At 36.9% G+C, this 20,649-nt stretch overlaps 1 protein-coding gene across 1 annotated transcript in view; it reads right to left on the bottom strand.

The window, feature by feature from the left end:
• The window catches only part of LOC118194141 (intermembrane lipid transfer protein VPS13A-like), a 483,044-nt gene that overhangs the window by 392,326 nt on the left and 70,069 nt on the right, over positions 1–20,649 (bottom strand). Inside the window, exons 13-16 of the mRNA XM_085810380.1 lie at positions 16,944–17,439; positions 10,061–10,173; positions 5,227–5,367; positions 2,191–2,258 (exon numbers count right to left, since the gene is read on the bottom strand). Of these exons, the coding sequence (XP_085666506.1) occupies positions 2,191–2,258; positions 5,227–5,367; positions 10,061–10,173; positions 16,944–17,439 (818 nt within the window). The remainder of the gene's footprint in view (positions 1–2,190; positions 2,259–5,226; positions 5,368–10,060; positions 10,174–16,943; positions 17,440–20,649) is intronic.

Consider the following 20,649-nt stretch of genomic DNA (forward strand, 5'->3'; position numbering starts at 1 on the left):
TCGCCTAGAAATCAAAGCAAGGCGAAAACGTCGTGGCACAAAACATCATGGAAGAAAAGAAAGCAAAAGGAAAACATCGCAATTCTAAAAACATCGTGGTAAAAAATATCGTGGTCGAAAGTAAAGCGGTTCAAAAACTTCGCAGTTTAAAAACGTCGTCGAAAATATCGTGGTAAAAAATAAAGTACCTACAAGTCATCACATGACGATAACATCGCACACATGCAATGTTTATGCTTTAATATTTGTAAATGGATATTCGCATAATGATTTGTGACACCAATATGGAAAGAAGTATATTTTTTATTTTCATATTCTTTATTAACTAATAAATTTATAAAAATAAAACAAGAAATTGAAACAAAAAAGAAATAATTTTCACTATAAGAGTATCAGATTAACAAAATCGAAGCCAATAATCTCAATTAACTTGGGAATTTTTTATAGATAAGGGCATGCAGTTACTTATCTTCGTTTTTCTAATCTTTTTTTAAATTATCCTTTTCATTAAAATTTACCAGTAAAACTTTACAAAAAATAATTTATTAGTGACCTTTGTCAATTATTAGTGAACTATGTCAGTTCAAAATTCTATTAAGTGCTATAAGTTGCATTAATTTTCTATGATTAAGTGTCCATTTTACCTTTTCAGTAAATATTTATTAGTTAATAAAAGTAAAAATTATCCTTCTTTCCATCTTGCGCTCACAAATCAATGTGCGAGTATTTTTTCACAATTATTAAAGCCTGAAAAACGCATGTCTGCGATGTATCGTCATACGATGATTTGTAGGTACTCAATTTTTACAACGATACTGTTGCCTTTTTTTCTGACACCAGTTGTTACGTTATTTTCTTTCTTCACGTTCGTACGGGGTTCGTGTGGATTTGGAGTGAATAACGACGACAACACTTGATGGAATATCGAAACACACTTTATTTACCAATATTAATTAGTACAGCTCCAAAATCACTTTTACAGTCGTTGAACTGTTATAAACACGCTGACACGTTCAGCGAGACAGCCTTCACACTGTTAGGAAAAAACGGTGGAGACAGCTTTACTGCAAAACACCAGAGTACAGCTCCCGACTCTGTTCGGTCGTTCTCGGAATCTCACGTACTCTCGAGACTCTCCACGCTACAACTCGCGATGCACTCGACGATATACAAGAGTATAGCTCTCAAATCAGCACAGTCTAAAACAAAACTCGACGATGAACTAACTAGCGATACACTAAAACACTCTTTGATGCACTCGACGACCCACTCGGCGCTAGACTTCGAGACACTCGCTCAATGACTATCAGCTGGCTAGACGAGGCACACTCTTTGACTGGGGGCCAGCAGGGTTTATATAGCTTTCGGCTTGTGTTCAAGAACATTCTGGGCCAAACCGGTAAGAATTCGTTCCAGAAGGTTCTCCATCCGTCCATGGTATATTGCCGATTTTGTAGCCAATTGCCGCTAAATGTGTCAACTCTGCCTTCCCTTGCTATTTTATGGCAACCCTAAAGCTGCTTTGCAGGAAAGCTATCTCACCGCGCCTGCACATTTCGTAACTATATTTTCGACGCTAATTTGTGCCACGATGTTTTAGAACTGCGATGTTTTCTCTTTGCTTTATTTTCTCCCACGATGTTTTTTGCCATGACATTTTCGCCTTGCGTTGTTTGCTCCGCGACGTTTTCGTCCGTTATGTTTTTGCCGCGATGTTTTCGGCGGACACCCAGAAGATCCAGAGTTCGTTCTTAAGTACTATGACTTTTGTATGTAAGTACTATAACTATGTATTCTAAAAACATCGTGGTAAAAAATATCGTGGTCGAAAGTAAAGCGGTTCAAAAACTTCGCAGTTTAAAAACGTCGTCGAAAATATCGTGGTAAAAAATAAAGTACCTACAAGTCATCACATGACGATAACATCGCACACATGCAATGTTTATGCTTTAATATTTGTAAATGGATATTCGCATAATGATTTGTGACACCAATATGGAAAGAAGTATATTTTTTATTTTCATATTCTTTATTAACTAATAAATTTATAAAAATAAAACAAGAAATTATTTAAAAAGACTTCCCAAGTGGTGCCTACAAACTACTTTTTTCCTAAAAGTTTAGACATTTCCTAAACGTTTAGGCATTATTTTAGAAAAGAATTTTAGGCAAGAAATTACTTCTACTCACCGTTGAAGAGAACCATGTTCCGGAACAACAAAATAGGGAGACCTTAGGTCCACGTTGAGATGCATCATCTGTAATGACATAATAACATTAACAACACACTTTTCACATGCTTGCTGCATATGTTACCAGCAAGTGTAATGGTAAAAAAAAAATAAAAAGCTAAAATATTTCAAATTTCATGATTATTATTTCCAGTTAAAATATCCCTTATGTAATAATAAAAAAATCTGAAAGATTTGAGATTTTACATTACGCACAAAGGGGCATTTTTGATTACACTTATCCTAAAAGGTTCCCCGTAAAAAATAGAGTTAAATTTTAAAAAATAATAATAACAAAATATTAAAGTTTTCAGATTTTAAGTTGAGTCCAAAGGGGCTTCTTTTTTTTAACATTCTGTGTGTTACCTTTATTTATTAAATATCATGTCCTTCGCGCTTAAACTATAAAATTCAGTTCGAAAGCAATATCGCAAAATAATTTTAAATTGAGCCTATCTTGAGAATTTCCGATACACAATCCCACGCGCTGGAAATATATATATATATATATATATATATATATATATATATATATATATATTTTTTTTTTTTTTTTTTTTTTTTTTTTTTTTTTTTTTTTTTTTTTTTGTTGTGTGTGTGTGTGTGTACAACGTTGTCATGGCTCGCTTTGAAATCCTTGAGTTTGCTAATGAAAAATTCGTTAAAGCTTTACAAAATATGAAATCGATAATAAAACAAATTCCAAATTTCAAATTTGGGCTTTCAGATGCCCATATTCGCAGTAGGATTACGCCATTCAAAATTCGATGGCAACGTTGCCATGGCTCGCTTTGAAATCCTTGAGTTTATTAATCAAAAATCCGTTAAAGTTTTCACAAAATACAAAATCGATAATAAAATAGATTACAAATTCCAAATTCGGGCTTCCAGATGCCAATATTTGCAGTAGGATTACATTATTCTAAATTGGATTGCTCTAGGTACCTTTGTCTTATCCCAATGGGAGAAACATACATACATTCATGCAGATTCTTCATTATTTAATTTCTTCAACTATAATGCAGGGCGATAATATTAGGTGGCAACAGTTTCAAAAGTGAAACGGACATTCAGAGTGATTTGACGCAAAATCGCAAAACGAAAACAATATATCCTTAGGGACAAACTCTTTGGACTAAAAGCAAACCCAAAGTGGTTTGGGGTCCGACGGTATCACTGAACCATTTTCTTCGAAAATAGCGTACCGTGCCATTCTAAACTAAGTTTATTCCGAAACTGAAGAGGATGACATGGGTTTCAACAGGACTGGGCCACTTGCCCCACAGCCAACGTAACCATCGATCTTCTGCACACTGTTTTTGGAAATCGAAAAATCAGCCGAAATGCTAATGTCAATCGGCCGCCTCGGAGCTGTGATATGACCCCGTTGGATTTTTTTTTTGGGGGGGGGGGGGAGAACCCTTAAGGACGATGATGCCTTGGAACACGACATTGAAGTTGCCATTCATGGGCTTGGAGTCCAAACAATCGAAAATGTACTGAAAAATTAGATTGATCGAATAGGATACTGTCAAGGCAGACCTGACAGGTATTTGAATGCTCTTGCGTTTCATTCTTAAATGAAAATGTCCAATCTTTCTAACAAATTCCTAATTTTGAAAAAAATATTCATTAGTTTTTTTTTATTATTATTATTATTGTTATTATTATTATTATATATATATATATAGCCGATTCGAATTCCAAAAGTTAGATGAGCCAACGTTTTACCAAAAAAAAAAAAAAAAAAAAAAAAAAAAAAAACCCATTAAATATAAAACATATCCCCCCAAGTTAAATTAAACACATAATGATCCAAAAGATTATCAAGATTACATTAAACAAGTAATATAAAAAAATTTGAAAGTAATTCCTACTTAGGTTAACGAAGAAAAATGTTATTTTAGTTACTTTTTATTAACATTGTTAACATTTTTTTGTTTCTAATTTATGAAGCTGATAGCGGTCTATAATTTCTCACTCTATCCATCTCTTGTAATGCTTCCTTATTGCTGTATTATTATTATTTTTGTTCTTATTTTCGCCACATAATGGGACATTACATCCGCTTCATCCAACTTTATAAAACTACAATTCTTTAATTCCATACACTTTAAAAATCTTTAGAACTCTGTCTTACTGTTGCCACTTATTTTTGTTAAATATTACAATCCCATTGATCACAGCTGTGTACTATTATTTATTAGTCGTTATAAAATTAATTTTGACGGCACGTCAGAATTTCTAATGAACGGCCGTTATTTGTAAGACTTGGATTATATTTAATAAAAGCAGCCTACCTTTAGCTCCGATCAACAGGAATGAATAAGCAGGAATTGGCTTTAATATGTAAAAAAACTGTATTAACATCAAGTGTCATCCACTACAAGTTCTAAAAAATGTATTTGAACTTGAGTGGATGAATAAAAGGGATTATTTTTAAGGATTGAAAATTTAACAACGATTGAAATTAACGATTTATTAATTTTAACGATTGAAAACTATTGAACGATTAACGATTATTTTATCAATGATTGTAACGATTTAAACGATTAACGATTATTTTATTAATTACTGTAGTGTCGCTTCAGTTCCGTCAAGTTTCTAATTAAATTTATTTAAAGCGGAATGGCAACACTTTCTAGTCTCCGCGAAGAACGAAGTAAACAAACTTAGGTTTTCTGTCACGCGATTGAACGTGCATGTAAAATGTAAATAAATCTTATGAATAAGAATCTATAACTTTGTAAGGAATAAAATATTGGTTCCATTGGAGTCAGAGAAGTGTTATTTTCTTACATTTGCATACCAGACACTTCAATTACTGAAAGGATTTAAACGATTAACGATTGAAAATTATTTTTAACGATTGAAAATTTGGACAAGATATAGGGAGAGTGTGAGCTAATAGTAAGAATTTTAAAAATAAACAAAACAATACAAAACAAAAATACAGAAATACAATGAGAAAGGATTCAAATAGCCACGACATTACTTTATGTTTGGCGAAAGCCGTGGCGATTTTCTCTCTGCCGGCCTTCGCTAATGTCTTCACTTTTTCTTGTACTTTCCGTTTTATCCGCTCCACGCCTGACGGAGGTAATCGGAAAAAGTCGAGCACTTCTTTAACGGCGTACTGCGGGGGAAAAAAATGGGTTCTTCATGATAAAAATTACGCACAGACATAAATACTACAGAAACATAAATACTACAGAAAGTAACTTCATGATGCACAAGATAATACGTTGGCAGATTCATTAGTTTTATTTAAAATAACATGCCAAATAATTATTATATTTGGAAGAGCTGCAACGGGAATCATCATAATATTCACTAATTTGCAGAACTATAATAGTTTCGAAGGCTGAAAAATAAAATCCTCTTCAGCTGCAAAAATGCAAATGACAAACGAGAAGCATCTGCTCGAGCGATAACAATGAAAAGCAGCTGGCGAAGAAGCTACTGGTGCATCTTTTGACCAAAAATTAAAAAATCTGATGTGTAGACCACATGACTTCCTTGCACGGAATATTAAATTATAAGCATTTTTTGCTGCATTTCATTTAAACTTATATCATCCAATTTCATTAGAGATATATTTATCCCTCAATTAATTTAGTTCTCACTTCGTGACAAGGCAAAAATACATAAAACCTCAAAATATCTTTATTAAAAATTGAAAGATATATAAAAAAATGAAACACCAAATACAGTTAAAGCATTTAAAAAAAATTTTTTACAATTAAAATTAGACTTTTGCGCAAAAACAAACAATTCGGCCACTCTACACTGAAGTTGGTGCACAGACTGACTTAATTCACTATTCTTCTAAGTTTCAAATGTAAACAAATGTGGCTGCTATGGTAAACAAAAATTAAGCTTAGCCGCACTTTTAAATTATTAATATTTCTACAATTATTGCACGTAGGTTAACTAAAGGCATAAAAATCTTAACCGGAAGATAATACTAATTCAATCATTTTTAAAGCAAAAAATGCACAATTTACCAACATATAAGAATAAAAATAACTGAGCTCATTGAGCCGAGTAACAGAGCGGATACATATATTTATACATTTTTATACGGCCGATTGCAACTAAAAGGGAGGTGCACAACTACATGTTATAGCAGACCTATGTACAAAATTTCAACGTTCTGAGACTACTCGTTTTTGAGTTATGCGAAATATATACATACATACGTACGTACGTACAGACGTCACGAAAAAAAATCTTTTCTGAATCCATTTTCAATCCTTTACAACACGTTTTGGGCAAAATGAGTCCTTTTTTCTGTTCTTACGTACAGATGTCAGGCAAAAACATCGTTAAATTGCATTCGATAGCGGTCAAAGTGGATATACGAGAACATTTTCGCAATTACAATACTTCCTTTTTCACATCGTACAAGGAAGTAAAAAACTATGAAATAATTTCCTTAAAAGTTGGGGGTAAAGACGGTTTGGAGCTGGGTTATTGAAGTAGAACTGAAAAGTTTTTATGAATATGAAATGCGTATAGGAAATCTAATTCGCCAACGGATGATATTTTTTTAATAATTTTCTTGCAGAAAAATGGAAAACTGGATTTTCTGATTGGGATCACAGGATTTATGTATTTCGTTTTTTCTAAAATATGCTCCACGTTACTTAAATCATTTTAAGACTCTCTCAGTTTCACCAATCTAATTTAAACGGCAATGGCAAGGATTCTTCATGTTTGCATCCGGAAATTGACCAATAATTAAGAAAATACGAATTTTATTGATAAAAGAACACAATAAAACTGAATTTCTAGTGAACGACCCCAAATTATGAAAGCTTTCCAGTCAGTGCGTGCATACGTACAATGTGCAAAACAAACAAAAAGAAAAAACTGCAAAAAAGCTTATAGCATAGGTTTTTTACAATAGCTCTTACAGGTAGCAGCTTAACACTAAACTTTACATTGTATTAGCGTCCTCTATTAATACAGACAGTAGTAACAAACAACTCAACTTCCACCTAGTTTAGCAAATCCTATTTCACACTCAGGAATTCAAATATGTAGTTCTAGGTAAGTTAAATTAAAACTTACTATTTACTAGCCTTTTTATTGTTACTATTTTTATATTTTGTTATTATTTTAGGTTTACATGTATAATTCGTGTAGGGAAAGTTTTAAATAGGCAAGAGTTTCTAAATTACTTTGATTTTCTAAATATTTAGTTTTCTACTTTTAATTGACATTTAATTAACCCTTTCCGGTACGCTACCTTTTAAAGTCGGAGTTTTGATTAAAAAAAAAAAAAAAGTAAGCATTCTAATTAGGCCTAGAGGAGTACTCAAGTAAAATTTTGTGAAGATAGCACTTATTGTTTTAATTCTGTGTGTGTGTGCCCGAATTGGGCACGCTGATTGAATAGAGCTCCGAAAAGGGTGCTGAAACGAGCATTGTTGTCAATGAACTGACCGAGATGCGATGAAACAAAGAATACAGACTCTCAGTTGTTCTAGATAATCGGTGAGCCCGGTCTGGGCACACCTAGGGTTCGCCGTTTGATTTTAGGCAAGATTTCAAGGTAAAAATTTAAAACTAATATAGAATAAGGAGATTAGCATACAGACAAAAAATAACATAGAAATTTCTTTTCAAACAATTCCTTTTATACCCTAAAAAATTCTGGAAGATTTCTTTGAAAAATGAGGGTCTTAATAAACTAAACATGGCTAAAATATATGGACTGGTTTGTGTTGAGCTGCCATCTACTATAAACAAAGAAGGTTCAGAGTAATCTATAGTAACCTATAAATCCTTTTTCATTTAATTTTTCTGTGAGTACAGAAGGAAACTGTTAGGTGTGTCCAGACTGGACACACTGTGTCGCAAAGGGTTAATATTTTAATTCCTTGTCATTTTACTTTCTAAATTTCTCAAAATTTCTACTAGTTTAAATTTCTTTTTTAGTGATTGACAAAATTTGGTTTTACTTTTTAATTTTACTTTTACCCTTGCCTATACGTTATATACTATATATAATTGAGTAATTGAAGAGTTAGGTTTGGTTTCCCTTGATAAGTCTGTCTCCTGCCCGCTCAACAATTATTCACTTATGCAACTTAATTTCGTCTTTTAAAAAATTTTTGAGATTAATTTTTTAGAACATTACATATTTTTTCATGGTTTTAGATACTTGCACTTAATTTACATATTCTCTTAGAATTTAAATGATATTGTAAATTAGTTCGCAGCAATAATTAATTTTATTTTTATTTTTTATTTTTGCATTACAATTTCTTAATTAAATTTTAAATTTATATTAGCTTTACACGAATAGAGAATATTTGTTAAATTCAAATTGTTCTAAAATAGGTATTTAGACGCAAAATCGGACATGGCAATTTTTTCCAACATTCCGAATAAAATTCACCCATTTATTTATGATTTATTTTTAAAATTTGTATTTTAAAATAATTTTTATAATTTTTCCAAAAAACCTTTTGAATTATAATCCATAAAATTTTTACCATCATCTTAAATAGTTCGGGCGCCACTGTAGAGACATTATGTTATTTCGAAGCAGGAGACATTAAAAAAAGTGCAATGCCCTCGCCGGGACTCGAACCTCGGACCTCTCGAATACGCACCGAGTTAGCTGACCATTACACCACGAAGACATGCACCTTATAAGATGACTGACACCGCTATGTTCTGAGACAGCCCTGTATATAGCAGGAATCGGGTATATTATTTTATACCCCCCCCCCAGATCCCAGACTGTCAGAGTATAATACTAAGTCACTATTTACGACTCCAGGGCAAGAAATCTTTACATATAATACAAGAAATAATCTGCCCTTACGCGTGTGTCTTTCGTCCATGCTGCTCGTAAGCTAATAGACCCAGGGTTACGAAATTTGGTACATAAGTGCATCTAGACAAGACCCAGTGCAACCCGAAGCTATTTTTTCAAAATTCGAATCGGATTTTTTTTATTATTATTATTTTATCTTTTTTGACGAAATCGCATCATTTTGAATAGTTTCGTTTTTTTAGAAATGTGGTTTGGGCAACAGTTTCTCATTCATCGCTTTGGATACTGGACTGCTGACTGTTTTCTCTGGAAAATATGAGATGTATTGCTTATTTCATAGCAATTTTTTATATTATGTTATAATTACATATAGTCTTAAATATATAAAATGTTTTGCATGATGTTTTTAGGAAACAAAATTAACTTCCTTTACACCATTTGAATTCTTGAAAGATTTTGGAACGGGAAATTAATAATTTATTTATTAGGATAATTAATATTTGTGTTAAGGGATATCGTTTATTTCATTGCAATTTTTTATCTGTATAATATATTTTTATTAAAATTTCTGTTTTTTCCTTTTTCTTTCGTGGTTTTTTTTTTTTTTTTTTTTTTTTTTTTATTTTTTTTTGATGAAGTTGTTCTGCAGAGTAAAATTCTATGCAGTTTTTTAATTTAATGTTTGGTGTTCTTTTTAAGCATTTTTCTGGTACGTTTAAAAGCCAAACGAAGGCTGACAACGTAGCGGCTTAGTATGATATAAATGGCTAATAATATAAATGGTGTGTTGGTATATTCAATTATGGTAAAGCACACGAGGGTTATCTGCCTAAGGGAGGGATGCCTTCGGGGAGTACTTTCTAAGGGAAACTGGCTCGTATACACGTTACACATGGGGAAAACCCCGAAAACGCCCAAGCAGTCAGCCCGTTCGCGGGATTCGAACCTCGGACCGAACTACCAGTGTTCAGCGACTTTACCGCTCTGTCGTTGGTGGGCTAATAATATAAATGCAATGAAAAACAATAATAATTACTTTGTGGTAAACCACTTCCATTGGTTCCGCTGTCACTGAAAGTCCATAACTAGCATTCACTTGAGATGGATTCTTTTCGAAATCCAGAGCGAAAACGTGCGGAACATTGGATCCTGGAAGTCAAACATTGTCAGTACAACAAACATGAAGTGATAACAACATTGCAATAGAAAAAATGAAAAAAAATTACCCTTTTCAATGTGTCACGGGTAAGAAGAAGAGCGTGATAAAGTTATCAAGCTCTTGTTGTTACCCGTTGGAAATAAAATATTTATAGAATAAATAAAGATAATAGAACTTATAGTATAAATACAGATAGGTAGCAGAATAAATATTTTATTTTAAAATGCTTGCTGGTCACTTTTATCTTGCAACTGCTAATAATATTTATAGAGTTAATAAATAAAATAGAATAAATAAAAAAAAATATTAAATGTTTGAGATTTTAAATTACGTCCAAAGGGGCGATTTTTTTTAACTTTTTGTGTGTTACCTTTATTTATTAAATATCATGTTCTACATACTCAACCTATAAAATTCAGTTCAACAGTAATATCGCAAATTAATTTTAAAATGAGCATATCTTTACATTTTCCGATACAGTCTCGCGCGCTGGAGATAAAAATGTTTATTTTTCGTACAGTGTTGCCATCGCTCGCTTCGAAATCATTTAGTTTTTTAATCGAAAATTCGTTGAAGTGTTACAAAATCTGAAATTGATAATAAAATAAATTTCATATTTAAATTAGGGCTTCCACATGCCCACATTCTATAGAAGATTACGTCTTCCAAATTTGGATGGCTCTAGGTACCGTTGTTTCATCACAATGCGGGAAACATACATACATCTACGTAGATTCTTCATTATTTCATTTCTTCAAATATCAGACAGGGCGATAATACACTGACGACCAATAAGTATTTGAACACCTATGATAGAAAAGAAAAACTAACTTTATTCAAAATCAATAGTTGGTAGAGCCTCCACGAGAGGTAATTACAGCGTGGACCCTCCGGGACATACTTTCCACAAGTCTTTGTATGACAACTAGTGGTATTTTCTTCCCACTCGGCTTGGAGAAGACATAGAAGTTCCTTCACCGATTTTGCACGGGTAGTGCACCCCTGAATTCGGCGATGCAACTCGTCCCAGAGGTTTTCGATAGGGTTCAGGTCTGGACTCTGGGCAGGACAGTCCATTCGATGAACCCCACTGGCACCATACCAAGCCTTGATTAACGTCGAATCATGACCGCTGGCATTGTCGTCCTGAAAGTAACAGGGGTCCAACCCGTAAAACTGCCACAACGTAGGAAGCCCATTGGTCATCCAAAATAATGCAGTAGGCATCGGAGTTGAGCTTACCATGAATGGGTACCAAGGGTCCCAGCCCATACCAGGAGAAACACCTCCAGACCATAATTCCACCTCCGCCGAACTTGACTGTTGGCACAATGCATTCTGGCAGGAGACGTTCTCCAGGTAGATGCCAGACCCAGACCCTGCCATCCGAACGGTAAAGGGTGAACTTTGATTCATTACTCCAAAGAACCCGTTTCCACTGATCTACGGTCCAATCGATGTGCTTTGCACCACATTACCCGAGCAGTGCGGTTGGACTTTGTGATCAAAGGCTTATGGGCAGCAGCAAGACCATGAAAACCAAGCAGATGTGCTTCTTTACTTATGGTATTCATTGAAACAATACTCCCGGATGCCTGTTGAAACTCCTTGCGGATGAGGGCCATCGGTTGGGTGCGGTTCTTCCGAATTTCTCTGGACAGCGCTCGTCGGTCATTATCTCCCAGTTTCGTTGGTTGATTACTTTATTCCGATGAAGATTATTATTCAGTATTCGGTGAGTTGCTTAAGGCATAACGATAATTCGCTGTTTATCTAGTAAAGTCTGCAGGATTTTAACACTAACACAACTACAATAGAAACTCTACACAGTATCTAATAGCTTCATTTCTACTTTCTTGTAGCTTGAATCTCGTCCGTTCTCGTCTGTTGTTGTCGTGACTCACTGAGGTGACAGTACGATTTCGCTCAGCTCCGCCCCCAATTTTGATGAAGAACAGCCCGGGGAGACAGGTGCGAGGATCTTCCACCCTTCTTACCCTACCACCAATCGAGAGGACTTTTGGCTCGCCGCATTGGAGTGCTCCCATGCCGCACGGACACTATACATTTACAAACATCCACGTCTTCTCCGGGATTAGAACCCGGGCCTTTCGGTACTGCAGTCCCCTCCCCTAACCACTCACCCAGTCAGCAAACAAATTAAGGCTACCCTGAGTTCGCATTTCAAAGTCGCTTCGGCCTGCTACAATGAGTAAAAAGTCGTCTGCGTATGCTAAAAGCCTTACTCCTTCTTTGTTTTCAAAGCCTGAAAAAACTGAGTTTTCAAATATGTTCCAAAGAACGGGTCCAAGACAGGAACCTTGCGGACATCCCCTCTTAAGACCCTTCCTTACCAATTCCCTGTCTAACGTCATTAAAACTTGTCTTTTGTCAAGATAGCTGCGAATCAGGTCTGTTATAGAAGCAGAGCATTTGAGGGCATCCAAACTGTTCATGATGTGGGGCCACCACAGCGAGTCGAAAGCTCCTTGAATATCGAGGGATGCGACTGCTGTGTGTCTATCTTCCATTTTGTTAGTGAGTATTATATCCAACAGCTGACTCAATGCGTGCTCCGTGGACATACCTGGTTTGAAACCGAATTGATTTTGATGAAGGCGTTTAGATCATTCAATGAAGTATACGAGTCTACCGAGTACAACTCGCTCAAGTAGTTTACCCAGAGCAGGCAGGAGACAAACTGACCTATATGAGGATGGAAGGAAAGAGTCTTTTCCTGGTTTTAGAAAAAGGGCCAGTTCAGCCGTCTTAATACCAGCGGGAAAAACCGGACACGCCAGCATGCAGTCAGAAAAGCCAAGATTAAGACTGGGAATTTTTGGAAGGTGATTTTAATCACTTGATTATCGACTCCATCCGGACCTGGTGCTTTACGAGGTGAGAGTGCTTTTATGATGCGGTCAACTTCTGCTCTGGATGGAGGAGGGTCTGTGTCTTGCATACCAAATGTAGAGTAATTCTCAAAATTTTGGCGTAGGGAACGATGTTTTTCCAGGTCTTCATCCGGATCGTCATCAGGAAAGATATTGTCAAGGAGAAATTTGGCTGCCTCTGCTGTTGAATTGGCAGTAGGACGGATACTCCGTGGAAGTGAGGTAGGCTTGAACACTTGATTCATCGAGATTTTTTAAGCTTGTCCGTAAGAATGCGTAGTTTCGGTACAAAAATTTCTCCATGAATAGAGCTTCGATTGGTATATGTGTTTTTATAGATGGCACGCGCCCTCCTAAAGTCCTGCATACGTAAGTTTCTAAGAGCAAGAACGTTGGGATCAAGCCTCCACAGGGAGTGTTTACAACCTCATTCCCAAGGTCAAGACAACAATCCAAACTAATAGCAATTACATGACGTATTTCCTCACTGGTCATGGGCCCTTTCCTTCATACCTCTGCACTTTGGCTTTAGAGAGAATGGTAACTGCGAATGTGGGGAGGAGGGTCATCCAGATCATTTTGTGTTCTCCTGCCCACACACAGCACTTAACAGCCTCAAGCAACCAGGAGCCAGATTCTGGCCCAGTTGGTTCCAGAATCTACAAAGTAACAGAGTTGCCCAGCGGAAACTGAAAACAATAATTGACTACTGTACTAGCAATTATTCTTCTGACACTGGAAGATAGTAGTCATAAAAGTCTATATAAGCTAGTTCAATATGTCAGCAACAGAGTATGTGAAATGTATGTACAATATGTAATTTTGTATTTATGCTATGCCAGGTTTTCATACATAAAGTTCGCACTGTATCTGAATGCTGTAATGTATCTGTACATGTTTATATCTTTTATTTATGGTACCTAATTTATACTAAGGATTACGCGTACCTCGATGGCATGCTTCTTGTAAACTTTAACTATCATGATAACGTATTTGTATGGATGTATAAATCAGTATGAGTGAGAGTATGTATACTTTTATTTATTTCGGAATACTTATATATGTAAGTGTGTATATATCTGTATATGAGTTTTTGTTTATATGTATATACATATATTTTGATTTAACTCTTCTTCAAGTGCTTGTATGCACATGTATATCTCTTTTTTGCATTTTATAAATGTCGTCTGCTCAGCCCGGGGCTGCGGCCTGGCAGCTAGTGGTTGATTCCCGCTGAGTTGGTAACCAATTCTGCATGGATATATCTATACTTCGGTCGGAAGCCAACTCATCCACTATACCGTCTTGGCGATATCAATCAACGTACCAGCACATTTTGTGACACCTATATAAAGTTCATTTTTTATCAGTAAAAACAAAACTTTCATCAAAGTTTCGGAAGACGCTTCAAGATCTCAAGTGACTTCAATAAAAGTGCCGGCACCCACAGGAATTTCTGTAAAAACCATAAAGAATACAACCTTCGTGAAGTTATCATTGTGTTGTAGTTGTTTATGCTCACTTGTCTGACGTAGTCAGCCCAAGCCCACGAAATTCTTCGCGGCAAGGAACGCAAGATTACCTCTGTCGTTGGCAACAGCCATGAGCACCTAACAGGTGACAGTACGATTTGGCTCAGTTCCGCCCCCCCCGCAATTTCGAAGGTGAGCTCCCCGGGGGGTACGGGTCCGAGGGTCTCCCACCCCTTTCCCTTTCCACCAAACCTCTCAGTAGGACTTTCGGCTGGTCGCATATTTAGAATGCCGCCATGCCGCACCGACTCTATACATGTACAAACATCCATGCCTTCTCCGGGATTCGAACCCTGGCCCTTCGACACGGCAGTCAGCGACGCTAACCACTACACCGTTTGAGCGGCGCCACTAAATTTCCAGTTGGAATTAAACCTAACAATATATCTGCACTCAGGAATGATGTCAGATCTTCTACTCATGTGAAAAGAAGGGTCTGCCAATTATAATTCATTCAGATGACGCCAACTGAATTCTCATATGTCAAAGTTTGTAAACTCGACGTTAAGCTTCTTGACTACTACAGCATTAACAAGGAAGTTCTCGTTAAAAAAAATGTGGAGTCCACGCCGCAACGACACTACACATTCGCAAACATCCACGCCTTCTCCGGGATTCGAACCCAGGCCCTTCGGCACGGCAGTTAGAGACGCTAACCACTACACCGGTTAGGTGGCAAGTCATCATTGTAGTATTGAGTACGTTTTCACAGCACTTTGTTTTCTGACACACAATACTTGTAAAGTTTCCACACGAGATGGAAAGTGTCATTGATAATTTAATTACACTGTTAATTGTTTTTTTTCGAGGCTGAATTTAGCAAATACCGATTTAAAAAAGCAACTCTATTAATTGTTCATTTGTTCACTTTACTCGACGTATGAGTTATGTTATGTAGAAATGAGGGGAGCCACCTAATTTTTACCCTAAGAAGGTAGGTACTAGCCCCACACACCCAACTAGAAAACTATTAACATTCCGCGAATCGTGATGGAAATTGTGACTCCAGCCAGCACTACAAATACTGCTATCGCGGGCGACATCAACGGCACTCCTACCTTTCAGCGTTAAGCTAGCTCAAATAAAATGGATTAAATTACATGATATACATTGCGATATACATAGTTGTGCAGGTGCATATTTCAAAATGTTATCTATTGTAGTGGGTACAAACAACATGTTTCAGGACATTATATATTACAGCAGAAACAGGCGCGATCTTCCCACGTTACAAATCATTTTTGTAGATCTGTTTACGTCAGTGTTTACTATCAGAAGTAAGTAAGAACTAAAAAATTGTTTACAAAGCTTTACGTTTAAGTACTGTTGTAAAGTTGTGCCGAAGCTTTAGCCGCTCAATTTGGACGATTCATTATCTGCTGTAATATACGTTTTTGTGATAATTGATTTTTCAGAAATTACATTATTATCTAGCAGTATATTGTTATTTACATGTAAAGATTGATCATGACATTATAAATTGTGGTGGCTAGAAGCCAACTTATTTCTAGTTTATAGATCATGTCTACAATCATGACTTGTTTACATTATTATTTACAATCAGCAGTCAAAATTAGAAAAGAATATAAAATAATAATAAAAAGGACATAAATAAATAAGTTTGAAAACTGGAGAAAAAAATAGCTTCATCTGCATACTTATGCGTACTACGTACTTTTAGATATAGTATCTGCATACTTATGCGTACTACGAACTTTTAGATATAGTATCTGCATACTTATGCGTACTACGTACTTTTAGATATAGTATCTGCATACTTATGCGTACTACGTACTTTTAGATATAGTATCTGCATACATATGCTGATACATTGCCAACTTATTTTTGTCACTTTGTAGAGACATTAGGTATTTTTTTGGAAGCAGGCAAGATGAAAAATTAGCAACGCCTTCGCCGGGAATCAAACCACGGACCTCAAGAATACCGGCCCAGCGTGCAGAACCACAACACCACGAAGGCACGTTAGGAAGGCTGGAGAAATCCCTTATATACTCCCCCTTTTAAAGGTCGACTGGAGTTTTAAGGGGACCCAATCGACAAATACTGGGTGGGGAGAATCATCATTCATCCCCCTTTTAGTTCAGGCGCCACTATAGGGACATTAGGTATTGTTTTGGAAGCAGGCAAGATGAAAAATTAGCAACGCCTTCTCCGGGAATCGAACCACGGACCTCTGGAATACCGGCCCAGCGTGCAAAACCACTACACCACGAAGGCACGCTAGGAGGGCGGAAGAAATACCTTATAAGTTTCAGATTTTTGTCAATTAGACGTATATGTTAGCAGCCAGTGGAAATAAGAGGATGAACTTACCGCTGGTGACGCTGTCTGCCGTGATGATGGGCACCAGATCGTTTTCCAGCGAGGCGCCTTCAATCACGACACTCTCGGTCCGGGCGGAAACTTTGTAGGCCTTGGCGCCTGGTCTTGTCTCCAGGCTGGATAGAAAATGAGTGACTGTGGCCACCAGGATCTCCCTGTCCCCGTTGATGAGCGACAGCGTGCAATTGGCCAGCGTGAAGTTGAGTTTGTGGCCAATGTGATTGAGTTCTGCCTCGGGTCCAGGACCCCACCGTTCGTAACCTATGCCTTCGAAAAGCCTCCTTCTTTCTTCGGCTGTCATACGTGACCACCAGCTCCTATCCCTGTCTCCGACGATCAAAAGCTCCTCTTCTGCTTCTTCATCTTCGATTGGGGACTCGCGCGAAGATCCATCGGTTTCGTCGCCCGTCGACGAGAACCAGCTCCAGAAACTCCAGGTCTTGCGGGTTGGAACTTTGCGTACCATGCTGGGTTCTTCCACCGCTATCTGAATAGAAATCACAGTAAAAAAATAACAGAATCCATAACATAATAAAGGTTTTCTTTAAACAACTGAAACATAAGCAATTGGCAAACATTATATGTAAAATACTAGAAAGGGTGTTTTAGGTATTTAAGAGGTGAACAGATGACAGCAGATCCGGACAGAAAGATGTACAGGGGGCACCAAAACCTCGCCATGGGCAAAAGTGGTATCGCCCCACTGCGCTAACCATCTATGGAAGTGCGCCCTCACGAGGCATGCCATGCTCGTGCATTTGTTTACATTGCAGCATTCATAATGGTGTATAATTTACATTGCAGACAATATTGACTAAGATATACTTTACACGGGTACTTTGCAGTTGCATGGATAAATACAATAAGTTATTTACGAGTGTATACAATATTGACTAAGATATACTTTACACGGCTACTTTGCAGTTGCATGAATAAATACAATAAGTTATTTACGGGTGTATACAATATTGACTAAGATATACTTTACACGGCTACTTTGCAGTTGCATGGATAAATACAAGTTATTTACGCGTGTATATACACATTTCTTTTGTTTCAGTTTGGAGCTTTGTTGGTGGGGGGGGGAGATTATGCTACGTGGTTCGTTGTTTGGTTGGTTTTTTGTTACACGGTTCGCAATTTATAAGTTTATTCATAGTTCAGCGCACGGTTTATGAATTCATTTCATGTTACGCAGCGTTGAGTACGTAGTACTGGTGTATCTGACACACACTGCACAGTATGAAGTAGTTCATAGTTCGTATCCGGACACCCTGGCGGCTTGCATAAGCTAATCGTGTATCGTCCGGATTCCGCAACTATCCGAAAGTTACGCTCCGAAATCAAAATATTACATGGCCATACAAGGGTAAAGTATCAGATCTTTCTGTATGCGTTGCATAGAGTAGAATATACAATACAGATCTGTACTTTGTATATTCTAACTCATGCAACGTATGCAGAGAAATCTGATACTTTGTCCTTGTACGGCTATATGATGTGTTAACCCTTTGAGGCACAGTGTCTCCGGTCTGGACACACCTAAAAATTTCCTTCTGTATGCACAGAAAAAAATGAATGAAAAAGGATTTATAGGTTACTCTGAACCTTCTTTATTTATAGTAGATGGTAGCTCAACACAATCCAGTCCATATATTTTAGCCGTGTTTAGTATTTTAAGACCCTCATTTTTCAAAGAAATCTTCCAGATTTTTTTAAGGTATAAAAGGAACTGTTTGAAAAGAAATTTCTGTGTTATTTTTTTGGCTCTATGCTAATCTCCTTATTCTATATGAGTTTTAATTTTTTTTTTCCTTGAAATCTTGCCTAAAATCAAACGGCGAACCCTATGTGTGCCCAGACCGAGCTCGCCGATCATCTAGGACAACGGAGAGTCTGTATTCTTTGTTTCTCCGCATCTCATCGGTCAGTTCATCGACAACAATGCTCGTTTCATCACTCTTTTCGAAGCTCTATTCAATCAGTGTGCCCACTTTAAGCACACTCACGGAATTAAAACGATAAGTGCTATCTTCACAAAATTATACTTGTGTACTCCTCTAGGCCTAATTAGACTGCCTATCTTTTTTTTTTAATCAAAACTCCGACTTGAAAAGGTATCGTGCCGGAAAGGGTTAAAAGGTGAACAGATAAAAAGAGGCCCGCACAGCTTTACAATAAGCACTCCGGTATAATCCGAGTCCTCCAACTATGCTGGACAACACCCCCTATGGATCCCAAGAGGACCACATCGGGAGTGTATTTAAGATCTAATTCCAAGATAACATGCCCCAAACAGGGGCTTGAGGGGGATTACAACACTTGCTTGTTAGAATACGTAAGTGCTATTGTATACATAAGATTAGTACTCGCCTGGTACATTTAGCGCGTGCTATATTGCACGAAAATACAGTTTTAAAACAACACTACATTACTAAAAATAGACTATGCTACTCTACAAAAGAAGACACTACATAAATTAACTCTGTAAGGATCTTAAGTTTTACTAACGTTTATTTTATTTTAAATCTTTACTATCACTTCTTATTTTCTACTTCTGGCCAGAATTATAAGCGTTAAAGTATTTATGCAAAGTTTGTCTGGCGAACGCCAAGTATTTAAGTTGTGGCTTTTTGCCAAGCGAGAGAGAGGAATCAGTGAGTTGAAGCAGGCCGCTTACCTTAGAAGTTTTACTCAATTGCTGGTTGCCTTCCAGGCCAGAGGTTTAATCCTCTTGATAATTTTGTAAACGTATTGTAGTATTAACAGCTCTCTGTACTACATACGGCTTCCTTTAATATAAGGCCAATCTTCCACGTTTATTATTTTAAAGTTAAATTAGAGTTTAGTTTTATTTTTATACTTTTACGTTTTGACCCTAAGTAGCGGGTCTGTGTATTTCCGAAGTACGGAAGTTATTGTAAATAGAGAAAAATAAAGGGTTTTGTATACCCTTCTTGTGTATCCTGTCTACTTCCCACAATTTTTGAACATAGCTTTAGTAAGCTCTCTGTTCCGAGTCAGGTCCTTGCATGTTCCCGAAGAAGGTAAGACGGAACATTGAACCTGATAACTCTACATGAAGTAAGCTACACTACATGAAGTAACAGGACACTACATTTGACATTACTACAATACACACTACATAAACACTGCATAGACCGAATACATTTAGTGGGCATATTGTTACGAAATGTACAGGCGCGGTAAGATGGCTTCCCCGCAAAGCAGTTTAAGGTTTGCCATAAAATGGCAAGGGAAGGCAGAGTTGTCACATCTGGCGAGAAATCGCCCATTTGGCGATATGGTGTGGACGGATGGAGAGCCTTCTGAAGCGAATGCTTATCGGTTTAGCCCAGAATGTTCTGGAATAAAAGCTGAAAGCTATGCTGACTGCTGGTTAGTGTGTGCCCCGAGAGTGCGAGATAGTTCGTCTCGAGTTAGTCCGTGCGGAGTCGATCGAGTTGACATGCAGGCAGCAAGTGCACCGAAGGAATATCGCGGTTAGTGCATCGTCGTTAGTGTGTATCGCAGTTAGTGCATCGTCGAAAATCGTAACCTAGCTACGTGGGTTTCCAGGAATTGTGCAGGTTCTGAGAAATGTCCCTTTCGACGTCAAGTCCCGCGTAGCCGAAACATAATGTGATTGGGACTTTGGTGTATCGCGAGTTAGTGCATTGTCGAGTTTGATCTTCGA

This window comes from Stegodyphus dumicola, chromosome 2, assembly GCF_044657685.1.
Source record: "Stegodyphus dumicola isolate Sdum_Otavi_A_Nest chromosome 2, ASM4465768v1".
In the NCBI taxonomy this organism is placed as follows: Eukaryota; Metazoa; Arthropoda; class Arachnida; order Araneae; family Eresidae; genus Stegodyphus; species Stegodyphus dumicola.